Raw genomic sequence first — 14,722 nt, forward strand, 5'->3', positions numbered from 1 at the left:
TTTAATTTAGGTATCGTATCGAAGTCAAAATTTTGTGATCGTGCAACACTAGTTCTATGTAATCCAAAGTATCTTAGTTTTGCAAAATGTAGCCATTGCCCTGTACTGCTTTTTTCATTTTAAAAATGCAACAAAACAAACCCCGACAAACGCAGTGAATTGAAGTTATGTTTCGCCAAAATGTAGGCTGAGCTGCATATTTCTAATGAACCTGGGCTGAAAATGTCACAGCATATTTCAATAAGTAAAACAGAGCCGGAAAAAAAGAGTTATCTCGGTAAAAGACAAACTCTTTCCTGACAAACTTATTCAAATATATCGTCCAAATAAAACATGCTGGTCGATCAGTAATTGCCGATCATGGCTTACAAAGAAAGAATCAATCATTATTTTGCAGTTCCTGGAAAAGTTACAGGCCAATTTACTGTTATTTACTCAACAAAGCTATTTTTTATTTCTAGTTGAGATTTGGTGAATGTTCATGTTAAACCCTGGTGTGTCTTTGTGTCCGTGCATGCATGTGCGTGTGTGTATGAGAGAGAAAGAAAGAGACAGAGAGAGAGAGAGATCCTCTCGTTTTGAGTGATGGTTGCAGTTATAAGATTTCCGTGTAGTGTTTTGATGAATGTTATGGTTATATATGTGTGTGTGGGGAGGAACATAACTGTGAGACAGCATTTGTCACTATTTGTGCACGAAGGTATGAATGACAGAGCAAGTTCAGCATGTTTCCTTTGCCTTATTTATTGAAATTTTGCTTTCTGCTAGGGTCGTGAAAAAGAGACTGAAATTCATTTGAAAACTTCACTAGGGTTTGTTTATGCTCATCATGTTTAAGGCCGCTAATAATCCAGTCATTAACTACTGGATAAACAGCATCTCTGCTTTCATCATTCAGTAAAGAACTGTTTTTTTCTTATGGTTTTTTTATTTCTGGCATCTGATAGAGATTTGATTGCTTGCCACTGTATTGGATTGATCTGATCTAACACTGAACAGATTGAATCTGGAATACTGCCAATGCTGTCTTTCTGTCAGACTGCTTACTGCTAAATAGAGCCTGTTTCAAATTTAGGAACTTAACATTGTCACTAATATCTGATTTCACTATTTTGTATTTTAGTCTCTGTAAAGATGACCTTACATAACCTCTTTAGTACATGGCCATAGCCATATCACCCTGCAGCCCAATACCAGTTACTCACTGAAACTAAGCAGGGCTGAGCCTGGTCATTACCTAGATGGGAGACCACATGTGAAAGCTAGTGGAAGTGGTGTTAGTGAGGTCAGCAGGGGGCACTCAACCTGTAGTCTGTGTGAGTCCTTACGCCCTAGTATAGTGAAGGGGGCGGGGTGCCTTCTTTCGAATGAGACGTTAAACCGAGGTCCTGACTCTCTCGTAAAGAGTAGGGGTATAACCCCTATGTCCTGGCCAAATTCCCTTTATCGGCCCTTACACATCATGGCCTCCCAATCATCCCTCCACTTCACTCACTGTGGGGAGTGCACTGGCACTGTTGTCTAAGTGGATGCTGCACACTGGTGGTGGTATGGAGAGACCCCCATCATAATTGTGAAGCACTTTGTGTGTATGGCCATTCACAGTAAATGCGCTATATACAATTGAAGTCAAAATTATTAAACCCACTTTGAATTTTTTTTTTTTAATATTTACTGAATGATGTTTATCAGTGCAAGAACATTTTCACAGTATGTCTGATAATATTTTTTCGTCTAAAGAAAGCCTTTTTTTATTTCGGCTAGAATAAAAGCTGGTTTTAATTTTTCAAATACCACTCTAAGGTCAAAATTATTAGCCCATTTAAGCTATATATTTTTTCACTAGTCTACAGAAACAACCCATCGTTATACAATAACTTGCCTAATTACCCTAACCTGTCTATTTTAATTAATTAACCTAGTTAAGCTTTTAAATGTCACTTTAAGCTGTATAGAAGTGTCTTAAAAAATATCTAGTAAAATATTATTTACTGTCATCATGACAAAGATAAAATAAATCATAAAAATAAACTAGAAATGAGTTATTAAAACTATTATGTTTAGTAATGTGTGGGAAAAACTTTGCTCTGTTAAACAGAAATTGGTGAAAAAAATAAACAGGAGGGCTAATAATTTAGAAGGGCTAATAATTCTGACTTCAACTGTAAATAAGTAATAAAGGTGATTTGACCTAACTTGCGAAATTGCAGCATATCAAATACTCAGATACTTGCTAAATTTCTTTCTGACTTGAATATTACAAGATATACTGTACTTACCAGATCGATCTACCAACATTTCACACAGAAGACTAGTGATGGCAAGATGGTAACAACCATAGAGAATATCTAGAGATAATCATAATCCTGGAGCAGCCCGTATCCTGAGCAGATGCTGTGGTGGTCATGGAGGAGTGGAGAGCGTCAGCGACGACGAACAAACTTTACCAATTGAAAAAAATAAAATAAAAAAAAAACCTTGAAAGAAACCAGGCTCAGTTGGGCACAACCACTTCTCTTATGGCCAAATTTTTTGTGTAGAGCTGCAGTCTAAGCGGCGGACGCTGGAGAAATCTGGACATCTATTGCGGAGAAGCTGCAGGAGGAGAAGTTGTCACCACTGGCTTGGGACATCAATGGATTTGTTCAACTTCAACTCTGAAAACTGGACTGACAGTTTCAATTTTCTAGAACTTCTATGTTAAGCTGCTTTGACACAATCCACATTGTAAAAGCGCTATAGAAATAACGATGAATGGAATTTCACTAGTGCCTGAGTCACATTTTCTAATCACTGGTGTGCTTCAAGGTTCTGTGCTCAGTCCTCCTCTTTATTTCGTATGTACAACCTCACTGAACACAATCAGGCACATGGGTTCTTACTACTATACAGTTAAAATGTAGCTTGAAATGTGTCATTTCAACTTGATGGCCACACTGTTTAAGCTTGTACTGCTTGTACTCTTGGCCTAGTGTTTAGGTGAAGGAGCTTTATTTCCTGCTCAGCCATGACTGAGCTACTTGTAATCCCTGCAAACCCACAGGTTGACCACAACATTACAGTTCAGCTGCACTCTAAACAAAAACATTTTGCCTACAAGCTAATGAATATTTATAAAAATAAAAACTATAACAAAATGTCAACATTGCTCCACTGCAGTTAAAAAACAAGTGTTTCTGCTACAAAAGTAAGACAACAGCTTACATCAATCTTTTGGAATTATGACAGCATCTAATGAAATTATATTGAACCAACAAATCACATTAAGTTAGAAATGTATAAGTTAATTACTCAAAAAAAAAATGAAGTGTTCCAACTAATTTCAACATAATTGAGTGGTGGCCCTGGAACCAATTAATCTTATCTACTTCGGTTCAAATTAAAAGCTAACATAGCAAATGTCACATTTATTTAACTTATTTAGCATGTAAATTTAACCCACAGGCAAGATATTATTTGTCACTGGCATTAGTGCTACCAATGCCGTAATCAATATAGGGAATACTTTCATGTTTTCATCTAGAGCTTAACATCAGCATAATGTCACCACAAACCTATAACAGAAGTAACACATAAAACTCTAAACATTGACTGCTATTTCCTTTACTAAAAAACACATACAAGTATTCCTCCTATTCTTGCCAGTCTTATGCAAAGAAAGTTGGCAAATATAAATCCACTGGACAGCTTTAAAAGTTATCTGGACACTTGCATTAAGTTGATTTATGTGGATAAAAAAGGAGTTGGTACATTTTTACCAGTATAAGCTGTTTTTTCACACACATTAGTGTTCAAACACCTTGTTAAAGTGAATTGTGCATTACAGGTCAAACTTTCAGTTTAAATTAGTAAAGCAAATGTAAAGTTCAACCAAAAATGAAACATTTACTCACTCTTACGTAGCTCTTGACCTGTTTAGATTACTTTCTTCTGCCTAACATAGACAACTTTGGAGTCTGGCATCCAGATTATTGGAATTACCTTTGTATTATTGCTGTTGTTGTTTTAACTTGTTGACTTATTTTCCCATACTACACAATTCAATGGGCAAATTCTTTAAAGTATATTTTGTGTAAGGCAGAAGAGATGACAGTTGAGCAATGAGCAACACATTTGTCAACAGACAGGTTTATTAAAATGAATAAATTAGATTTTTAAGTTAATTTCTTAGGTTTTACAACACCAGGCCAGTAAGAGATGTGGCGATCATGTTTAATGACCAGCTTAGTTTACTACACACATTTTAATAACAGAGCAGCTCCAAAAGTTTGTGCTTGACAACTTCAGGAAAGTCAGACCATGCCTGTCATCTGGTATGTAGTGTCATTTCAAGCTCTTGTCATTTCAAGACTGGACTACTGCAATGCTCAATTGGCTGGCATTACAGCCAGCGCGACTAAGCCTCAGCAGATGATCCAGAATCAGCCAAAGAAAATCCACGTCACACCTCTCCTGATCTCACTCCACTGGCCTGAATTTGCTGCCAGAATTAAATGTAAGGCTTTCCGGGCTGTCACAGGAATCACACTCACTCATCTCAATATACACATACAAGTTACAGTTGCTGACTGAGCACCAACCTATTGTTCAATCACAAAAAGGGACAAAGTCAATTTCCAAAATCGTCACTCTCTTCAATCCACTCGGGTGGATTGAGCTGCCAAATTCCACCTCATCTATTAAGATCATCATAACTTTCAAAAAATGTGCTGACACAAATCTCCCGCAAGCACCTATCCAGTCTACAACCTTAATCCAAGGCATTTACATATTTATATTTAGTGGCATTTTATCTCTATTCTAGCTTGTTTTCTAATCTAGCATTATTTTAAACCTGGCATTGCATCTGGCATTGAATCTTGCTGGCTCTGTGACAAACTGCTTATTTTTCACCGTTTTTGCTAAAGTGTCAGCAAAACACACCAATGTAAATAAATCTATTTGTATTTTTGAGAACTGATTATATTAGTTTCCATTTAGTTAAGGCATCAATTTGTGGTGCTCTGACACACACACACACACACACACACACACACACACACACACACACACACACACACACACACACACACACACACACACACACACACACACACAAATACACAGTACAACACCATCACATGCTGCAGCTTATAATACCATCAAAGCTGAAGCTAAAAGGTTTGTTTCTCAGATTCCTAACAGCTGCAAGGCCATAAATATGCCATTACGGCTACATTTAGCAGTAAATTGTGACTATCACACCGACACTTCTGGAGCATTTATCAGCAGAATGGACTGGCTCCACTCAGACTGTGTATTAAATGCCCAGCAATGTCTAAACAATGGATTTTCAAAAGTTGTGCAAAATTAATGTTAAATTATTTTTGAAAAAATATTGAAAATACATTTTTAAGCAATAATACTGTTGCTCGTCCATATTGTAAAATTCTGTCAACATTTAGTCACTCTTGTGTGATTTAACCTTTTTATTACTTCATTATTTCATTATCTATAAAAACAATATTTTTCCTTTGAATCAATGTATATTTTTTCCTTGGGCTGATTAAGTATTTTGATTTTTTTAAATTTCAACTAAGTCAAAACTATGATTTATAAATTCAGCGAGCACAAATTACATATAATTTTTTTAGGTCAGTCCAGTGCAAGACTATTATTTGATCTAAGGTTAAAAATATAATTTTCTATTTTGTTCTAAAGTAAAACATCTATTTAATGTATCTATATTAAACTATATTTTTACTTCGTTTGAATGTATTATTTATTAATGAACAAAATAAATATTGCTGATTTAGATTAAATTCAATTCAAGAGTTCACACTTAGCTGATGACTGATAATAAAGCATGTTTGGCATCCTGTCCCAGGAGAGAGCCCTGAGCTCAGAAGATCCTTGAGCCTGGGGCTCACTCCCGTTTCATTGGGAGAGAGGGGAGTCTGAGCTCAGGTAGGTCTCAAGAGCTTCCCCAAATTCGTTCGCTCAGCCTATTCAGTTGATTATTAGGGGTGGCCATGGCGGAATGAACCGGCAGCTATACCAGCATATGTTTATGCGGTGAATGCCCAGAACTAAAACACTCATATACTGTGCCAATTTGGTTTATTCACTTACAATAACTGCATGTCTTTGGACTGTGGAAGGAAATCGGAGTACCTAGGGGAAACCCATGCGAGCGTGGGGAGAACATGTAAACTCTACACAGAAACGCTAACTGGCCTAGCCAGGACTCAAACCAGTGATCTTCTTGCTGTGAGGCAACAATGCTAGCCACTGAGCCACTGTGCCACCCTGTCCTGGATTAGTCTAGGAAAGAGGGGGAGCAGTATGTATGGAAGGATTATTTTAGATGACTTGAAGATGACAATGGAAATCTGGTTATTTATGTACATTTGGATTCGTCTGTTTGGTAAATCATAATAGCGAATGCGGTACCACCGTGGTCAATCATAAGCATGTGAACCTCTCGAAATTAGTTTATAAACAAACTTCACTTATATACTGTAGTTAAAAAAAAAAAGTTAATTTTTTTGGGTGGGGGTGGTTTGGGGTTCACCTTTTATTGGGATAGGATAGTGAAGAACAGACAGGAAAGCACTGGGAGAAAAGAGAGGGGAAGGGTCGGCTAAGCTGGGAATCAAACTCAATTCACTGTGAGCACCATGGTGCTATATGTCAGCACACTTAACCACTAGGCTATTGGTGCCGACTACCGCTAAATTATACTTTGGGGGAAAATTTAAAAATGTAGCTTTATCAAATTGGTTAAAACTGTACTTTTTTAGTATATATGAAACATGTATAGCAGGAAAACAAAATGCATGATAATAGATTCTAATCTTTACCTTTACGTAAACTATCTACTTGCTTGTAATTTAATTTATGTTGTCTTTACAATGTTTCGCAGAGAATGCAAAGTGATATCTTGCTACTATTTTACTGCATTCTGGTTTATTGTTGTGGCGTTGATGTGAGATTTACCTACCTCTAAATGTCATGCATATAAACTGAACTGTGGCTGGTTGTATAACTGGCCGTTATGATGCATCGTTACTGTCTAATTAGGTCGTTCTGTTTGGCAGAATACACAGATAGCATGAAGTCAAGCTTGGGAGATTAATTACTATATCAGACCATCCAGAAAATATGAAAGTCATGTTTTCTGTAATCTCACTTCGTTTTGGAGGCTGTGTTCATCTTGTGAATTTCAAAAAGTATGCGGCATGTTAATATAATGTTCATTCATTTGACATATTTTTTGCTAGATTTTGTGAGTAAAAGAGTTATTGTGTTGACACTGTCCTACATTTGCAACATTATTTTTAGAGTCGGTTTCCAAATTGATTATAGATTGGATTCTTATTTTACTCACAGTCTCTCAGTGCCCATTTATTTCCAAGCAGCTCGGAGAAAACTGCCTCCCGCCTGCACTGACTGACAGCATGAGAGCAGTTAACAGTATGCTGGAGTGTTCCACAATTAACACAGCAATGGTTTCAAATGTCACGTTTGAATGCTTGTATTGATCCACAATTATAAATACCATCAGGCTAGAGAAACGTTGCCATGTTGAACCTGTACTGTCTTTGTATGTTTACATCTGCACGACAACAATGTTGTGCTAAAAAACAAAGCCATAAACAAACCATTTAGAAAGCAGTCAACAAACGTAGCTTTTTATGAACACTTATTGTGAACATGACCTAAAAATATATACAAACCATTTTAAATGACATTTTGTGTAATAAAATTTCTTGTAGATTAGGCGTGCCCAAACTTTCAGCCCCTGACCCCCTAAAATAACAATGCCAGTGACTAGCAACCCCCAAATTCCTCGAAGGTGGTTATAAATATACAAATGTTGCACACACAGCAGTATCTCTTTATAAACACAACATATTGACAACAGAAAAAAGTGCAACAGTCCAACCACCATATAATTGTTATAGTCATTTATAAATTTGTTTGTTTTAATATTAACCTCACCTATCGAGAGTGTAATTTTGGAGACCGCCACTCAGAGATCATCTTCAATATTTCTTGTATTTGATTGCCTTAAAGGTGTCAGAAAGTTTAACCTGGCCTGGTAATCTGCTGCAGCTGATGCTATTGCTGTGCTGTTATTAACGTAAACACACCAATCCTATGATCAAAATAATTGAAAAGCTGGTGGCTTTTTTATTTCCATGTCTTTGTTTTTATATTAAAAACTATTATTTTTATCTACTGTGGGTTATGGATAAAATATGGTAATTCTAATAGTTTAATAAAATTGATTTGACTTTTGAAAATCACTAAGCGACCCCCTGTCAATGGCCCGTGACTCCAGCTTTGGGAACCATTGCTATAGGTGTTAAAGATTCTGTGTGGCAAGAATGATCGGTGCTTATTTTTTAGCCATGTTTGTCTGTCCTTAACACATTTTGACCACTCGTGTTCAGTTTGTGAACCAAGGTCTGGATTCCTCTGCATGAATGAGACAGTTCGGGACCCCCTCTGTGTGTGCATAGCTCTAGTGTTTTCCACAGGCACGCTTCACTACATCTGGCGCCAGTGCACTTGAGTTTTGCGCTCCTGCTGTGTACCTCTAATGTGATAATGTGTTTTTTATGCATCAGGTCTTACATACAAACTCCTACTGTAGCAGACATGGTTTATGTGCAGCCTTTAAAATGATTTTTTTTTTTTAAATTTAGCATATGGACTGTTTAAAAATATACAAAATAAATTCTACCCAATATAAATAATTGATTTATATAAAATATTATACTTCTATAATATATATGTATATATATATATATATATATATATATATATATATATATATATATATATATACATACACACACACACACACACACATATAGTTGAAGTCAAAATTATTAGCCCTCCTTTAATTTTTTGAAAAATACTGTTAAATTTTCACAGGATTTTATTATTTTTATTATTATTATATATTATTTTTATTGAAACAAGACCAAAGTGAAATAATACATAATATAAATAATACAAAGATTTGACAAGACCTTTTTCTTTTTTTAAGGTAAATTTTTTCCCACATACACCCTCCCACCTCTTCAAAAAAATAGAAATAACATAAAATAGATAAACTAATTAATTAATTTAAATAAATAAATAAAAAAATAAAATATAATTAAATATTTACAAATACACAAAGTTTTGATAGTACAGTGAGGAAGTATTTAACATCAATTATTGCCCATTATCCTTTCAGGCATAGACCTTTTAATTTCCCTATTAGTTTTAGTTTTGGGGAAGTGTTGCGCCTTTTTCAAAGTATGACATACCGGTAATTGGATTCCATACTGTAAAAAAAAAAAACGTTTAGTAGAGCGTAGGAGAGTATTTACTTTTCTCCAATCTCAAAAACAGCATCATATCACTAAACCAGAGTGAAACTAAAGGTGGTTTACTTGATTTCCAATCAAGCAATATTCTTCTCTGAGCCATAAGGCATAAGCATCTTAATAATTATTGGACATGACCCTATCTTGTTCAAGTTCAACTCCAAAAGCAGCCATTTTTAAACTAGGCCTAATGTCTTTATTATATGCTTCGAACAATTTTAATTATAGTTGGCCAATAATCAAACAGTCTGGGGCATGCCCAAAACATGTGAGCCAAATCAGCTTTATTTGTGTGTATCTTGGAAAGTGTTGCCTTACTGTAGTAAAGTCTGTGGAGGAACTTGAATTGAATTAAGCTTAAGCAAGTACAGGATGTTGTTCCATTTACTCTCAATAATGCATCATTCCAGGATTCCTCTGAAATATTTACTTCCAAATCCTTTGACCATTCTGCATGGATTTTATCTAGATTAATATTTTTTTACAGACATTAAAGTGTTATATATGGAAATTTTCACAGTATATCTGATAATATGTTTTTTTTTTCTAGAGAGAGTCTTATTTGTTTAATCTCGGCTAGAATAAAAGCAGTTTCTAAATTTTTAAAAACTATTTTAAGGTCAAAATTATTAGCCCCTTTAAGCTATATATATATATATATATATATATATATATATATATATATATATATATATATATATATATATATATATAATTACCTTAACCTGCCTAGTTAACCTAATTAACCTAGTTAAGGGTTAAAATGTCCCTTTAAGCTGTATAGAAGTGTCTGTATGTAATATGTTTATGTACGCAAACATTTCAAACTAACTTCTTTCATGTTGTTGGCAGAATTTTGAAAAAAAAAATTCACACATTTTGGAAAAAGGCTGCAATGTAACAAAACAAAGAAAAAGAGATACTTTTCAGATTCACTGTGTAATAAAAATGAGTACTATTTGAATAAACCATAAATATTACATCTCATAATGGATGCACTGAATTTTCATGCACATAGCATTACATCGTAATGCGTTAATGCATTTTTACACCTTGCGGAAAGTGTTTTTGGAAGCGTTAAAACAATTTGCCGGAAGTAAAACCCTACATGGATGATTGAAAGATTCATGCAAAAAAGCTGCCAATTATTATGTATATAAAAGTAACTGTGACATTAGGACTATTTTACATAAATCCAGCACACATTCTCCGACAGACCTCTAAAAATCACATAAGCTGTTATGTTTCTTATCCTGTCACGTATCAGAAACAGGAATTTCCTGCTTATGCCCACCATTTTGCACAAAAATGATCCATCTGTTTATGAACTTGTTATTTGTCTTCTTGTGACAGGAGAAAAATCAGAGCAATCAGAAAGAGACACAAGACTGAGACTTGATTAGAGGAATGAAATATGCACCACCGATTGATTCCAAAACTTTAGGATGAGGATGTTTGGTAACTCACGGATGTTGTCTGTGCTCTCCTGTATGGTGTCTGTTTTTAACAGGTTGTCTGCGAGCATGAAGGCTCCCGTCTCCACCGTGTCCAGGAGCATGGTTGCGCATCGCAGCTGCTCGGCTACAGAAAGCTCTCTCCACGCCGCCTGAGATCGCACCTGCAGAAGGTTATTCACCGTCTCCACCATGGCCTGCAGAACAGAAAGGGAAAAAAACAGAGATGTCAGCGTTCCGGGAGGTGAGGGGCAACTGAACCCGCACGCACATACATTCTGACATCTGAACTTCACAACGAGGACATATTTCCCAAAGTGCCCAGCTCTCCCATAAACCATTTCTCTTCCACTTTCACCAGCACTCACACACACTACACGCGCTCTGTGCTGGAGTATAAACCTGTCAAACTGAAGAAAGATCCACAGGGAGCAGGAGACACTGTGAAAATGACAGACGCTGTCATCACACACACACACAAACACACAGGCTGTAACAATGGGTCTGTAAGAGCAATATACTGTATGGGAAAAATGAAATGTCTTAGCAGAAGCTAACATATTAAAATCTATTTTTTAAAAAGTGTGATATTAAGATATTAGGCCTTTTAAATATTATCACAAGGATATTAAACCTCAACCTTGATATACAAATGAAGGTTTAAGACGTAAGGTGGTGCTTTATTAAAAAGCGTGCGGAGTGTATTGCGGCACATTATAATTTAGCATTTCATTTGAGAAAGCAAAACGTTCTGCAACACAAACACACACACACATACACACGGTATTCTATTCGCAAAGCAGGCTAAATTATTTTTGTCACTTGCGCAAAAGAATTCCAGGTCAAGTTCCTTTCATCAGAAATAGCTCATGTTTCTATGGAATTATCCAAGCTGGCGTTGTTTTTACAATGGGAAAAGCAGATATAATGCGGCGATATCTGTAATCTGTGCTGAAGCGATATGTAATTAACTTCTCTCACTGAAGTGCACTCATCCGTAGGGATGGACAGAGGGGTGTTTTGTCGTTTGTCTTTAGGTTGCTGCAGGCTAATTTGGCCATTGGGTTGAATCATTCTGCCCCAGTTACAGTAGAACGGCACGCGTGTGTCTCTCTCTGTGTGCGTAATAGAGAGAGAGAGAGAAAGAGAGAGGGAGTGTGTGTTAAAGGCGGAATGAGTATATTCATTTTGACACCACTAAAGTAATGACCCTTTTACGAGAGAGAGAAAGAGGAGAGACAGAGATGAGAGACGACTGGGATAAGAGGTAAAAAGGAAGAGTTATATTTACTTCCTCACAAAACTGCTTATGAAATCTTCTGACAGAGTGTGTCAAGAGGTCAGTGGAGTGCGTTTGTGTATGTGTGTGTGTGTGTGTGTGTGTGTACTTGGGGGCTTGCACTGCAGAGACAGATAAGAGATTTTTTTTAAATTCTTCCTACATTCTGTTTCCTCTCTCTCACACACACACACACACACACACACAGAGCAGAAATATTCTCCACAGACTTGGTAAATGGAGCAGAACTGAAGTGCTTTGAAGCTGAGGAGCTAATCCAGCGTAAAGAAACACACACATACACACTCACACACACTGCATTACATATTAGATGACCACTGAGAATCCATATTTGCTTGATGTCAGCACCGGGAGGTTTCAGACAGTTGTCATGGAATCCTGTAATTCTCTCTGTCTAAATCAGCAGGATGAATCGATAGACTCGTTTCTGCACAGCAGAGTATTTGGAAAAACACTCTGTAATTTGTTTATTCAACTTGCTCTGGCCAGTATAGTAGCCGTCTTGGACAGATACTATTAAGGGCTTTACTGACTTAAAATATTTAACCCTGGCTCATTGTAAATGCTGGGTAAATCAAATATTGGAATTCCTGTTTTAAACTGCTTATAGTTTAATAATTTAGTTTATAATTTACCCAACCGAAGGTTATACAACTTATTACCATATTACATTAAAATGTGTGTAGACAAACCTTATTATTTATTCAGTTACAACAGCCAATGACAAACCTCCAGCCGTATTTTCTTGTGTGTTATTAAAATTATTTTTATTAAAGTGTGCATTCTGGCTGTAGAGTGATGTATAGATATTAATCATATCACATACAGTACCTTAGATGTATATCATACATGGTTCGTTACACAGCTGTGTATAGTGTATGATATGTGTTCCCTCTGGGCCCTACACATTGTATATGCTCTGGCAATAGCCCTGGCATTACCATTGCAAGTCCTCATACTGTCCTGTATACCAGGGGTTCCCAAACTTTTCAGCTCGCGACCCATAAAACAACAAAGGCAGTGACTTACGACCTCCAATATTCTCTAAGCGGGTTGTAAATATACAAATGTGCACACACCAATAGGACTAAGTAGATTAGAATATAGATAAAATATGGTAATTATAATACTTTAATAAAAGGAATTCTATTCTGGAAATCACCAAGTGCCGCCTGATGATTGTCCTGCGGCCCTGACTTTGAGAAGGGTCCACTGCTGTACTTTTTTTTAATCTACAGTTGGTATTTATGTAACTGGTGTTTATGTAAACACTATAAAAGATTTAATATATTTACAGTTGGGAACTTACTAAATACCTAAATAATACTATACTTACTAAATTACTAAATAATAAATATGGAAATGATTTTTGGCATAAAATAAATAATTTCAACCCATAAACACACACACACACACACACACACACACACGCACGCACGCACGCACACACACACTAACACACATACATTATTTTATAAAATGAAATTATTATTCCAGTAATTGCTTAGTATCAATAATAATAATAATAATAATTAAGATTAAAGTGATTTCTGAAGGATCATGTGACTCTGAAAACTGGAGTAATGTAGCTGAAAATTCATCTTTAAAAATCACTGGAATAAATCATTAAATTAAATTTTAAAAAACTTTTGAAAAGTTATTTTATAGTGCAACGTTTCACAACGTTTTCACAATTTTACAATTTGTACTGTATTTTTGATGAAATAAATGCTGTCTGGGTGAGCAGGATAACCTTGTTTTAAAAAATGCTACACTCTCAGAAAAAAGGTACACCATGGTGCAAATAATGCTCCTTAAGCGAAAGTTTTGTACCTTTGTAAAAGTTGTACCTTATATGGTACAAAAAAAAAACTACTGTTCTGTACCTTTAAGGGTCAAATTGAAATGAAGGTACACAATTGTTCTCATAAAGGTAACACTCGTAAAGTGTTGGACAACTCCTTCTTTATTACAATATCTATGTGTAAGCCATATCAATATCAATTTCTAAGTGATTTTATGAATAATTTTCATATTAAAACATGAATCATCATTTAAAAGCATATGTTTGAAGAAACTCATGAGCATTCATTATTAAGTTCTATAATGCAAAACAACAGGTAAAACAAAACTATAGGTATTGTAAACTAAACATTTAAAGCATTTTAAGTAAACATTTTGTAAGCATTTTCTGATAAATACATTTTTTTAAATATCTGCAGCTTATGGCGTTTGCAAATATGCAAAGGGTTCATGCTGACATTTTAGTATTGTAAAAGTAATCAAACATTGTGCATATCTCGTTACAATACTTTTGCATAATTCTATTTATATTTTAGGATTAAGCAAATTAAATGAACTTTTAGGTGAATACAAAGGTATTGTGTGAACATTGGAGAAAAGTGTTGTGAAAATTGTTGTGAAATGTTTAGCAAAAAGTAGATCTTTTGATTGATGTTGAAGTATTTTTTATTCTTTATTTTAAATGGAAAAGGTGCATTTACACAAAACAACACTATTTTAAAAACATTGTTTAAAAATGTATTTGATGTTTTATATTTACTGAAAACAAATTGACGCATTTTGGATAAAGCAAAATGCCT

The 14,722-nt window shown here is 35.3% G+C and overlaps 2 protein-coding genes across 41 annotated transcripts in view; both read right to left on the reverse strand.

Moving 5' to 3' along the window:
• Nucleotides 1-14,722, reverse strand: part of pds5a (PDS5 cohesin associated factor A) — a 485,752-nt gene that overhangs the window by 137,529 nt on the left and 333,501 nt on the right. The gene's annotated exons all lie outside the window — the stretch shown is intronic.
• The window catches only part of adgrl3.1 (adhesion G protein-coupled receptor L3.1), a 209,680-nt gene that overhangs the window by 59,708 nt on the left and 135,250 nt on the right, over nt 1-14,722 (reverse strand). For all 40 annotated transcript variants that reach the window (XR_015476579.1, XR_015476578.1, XR_015476577.1 and 37 more), the window contains one exon: nt 10,833-11,016. Coding sequence is in view for 37 of the 40 variants with exons in the window: in XM_087237172.1 (XP_087093298.1) it covers nt 10,833-11,016 (184 nt within the window). In the remaining 3 variants the exon portion in view is untranslated. The remainder of the gene's footprint in view (nt 1-10,832; nt 11,017-14,722) is intronic.

The sequence above is a fragment of the Danio rerio genome, chromosome 1 (genome assembly GCF_052040795.2).
Source record: "Danio rerio strain M-AB ecotype USA chromosome 1, GRCz13ab, whole genome shotgun sequence".
Classification (NCBI taxonomy): Eukaryota; Metazoa; Chordata; class Actinopteri; order Cypriniformes; family Danionidae; genus Danio; species Danio rerio.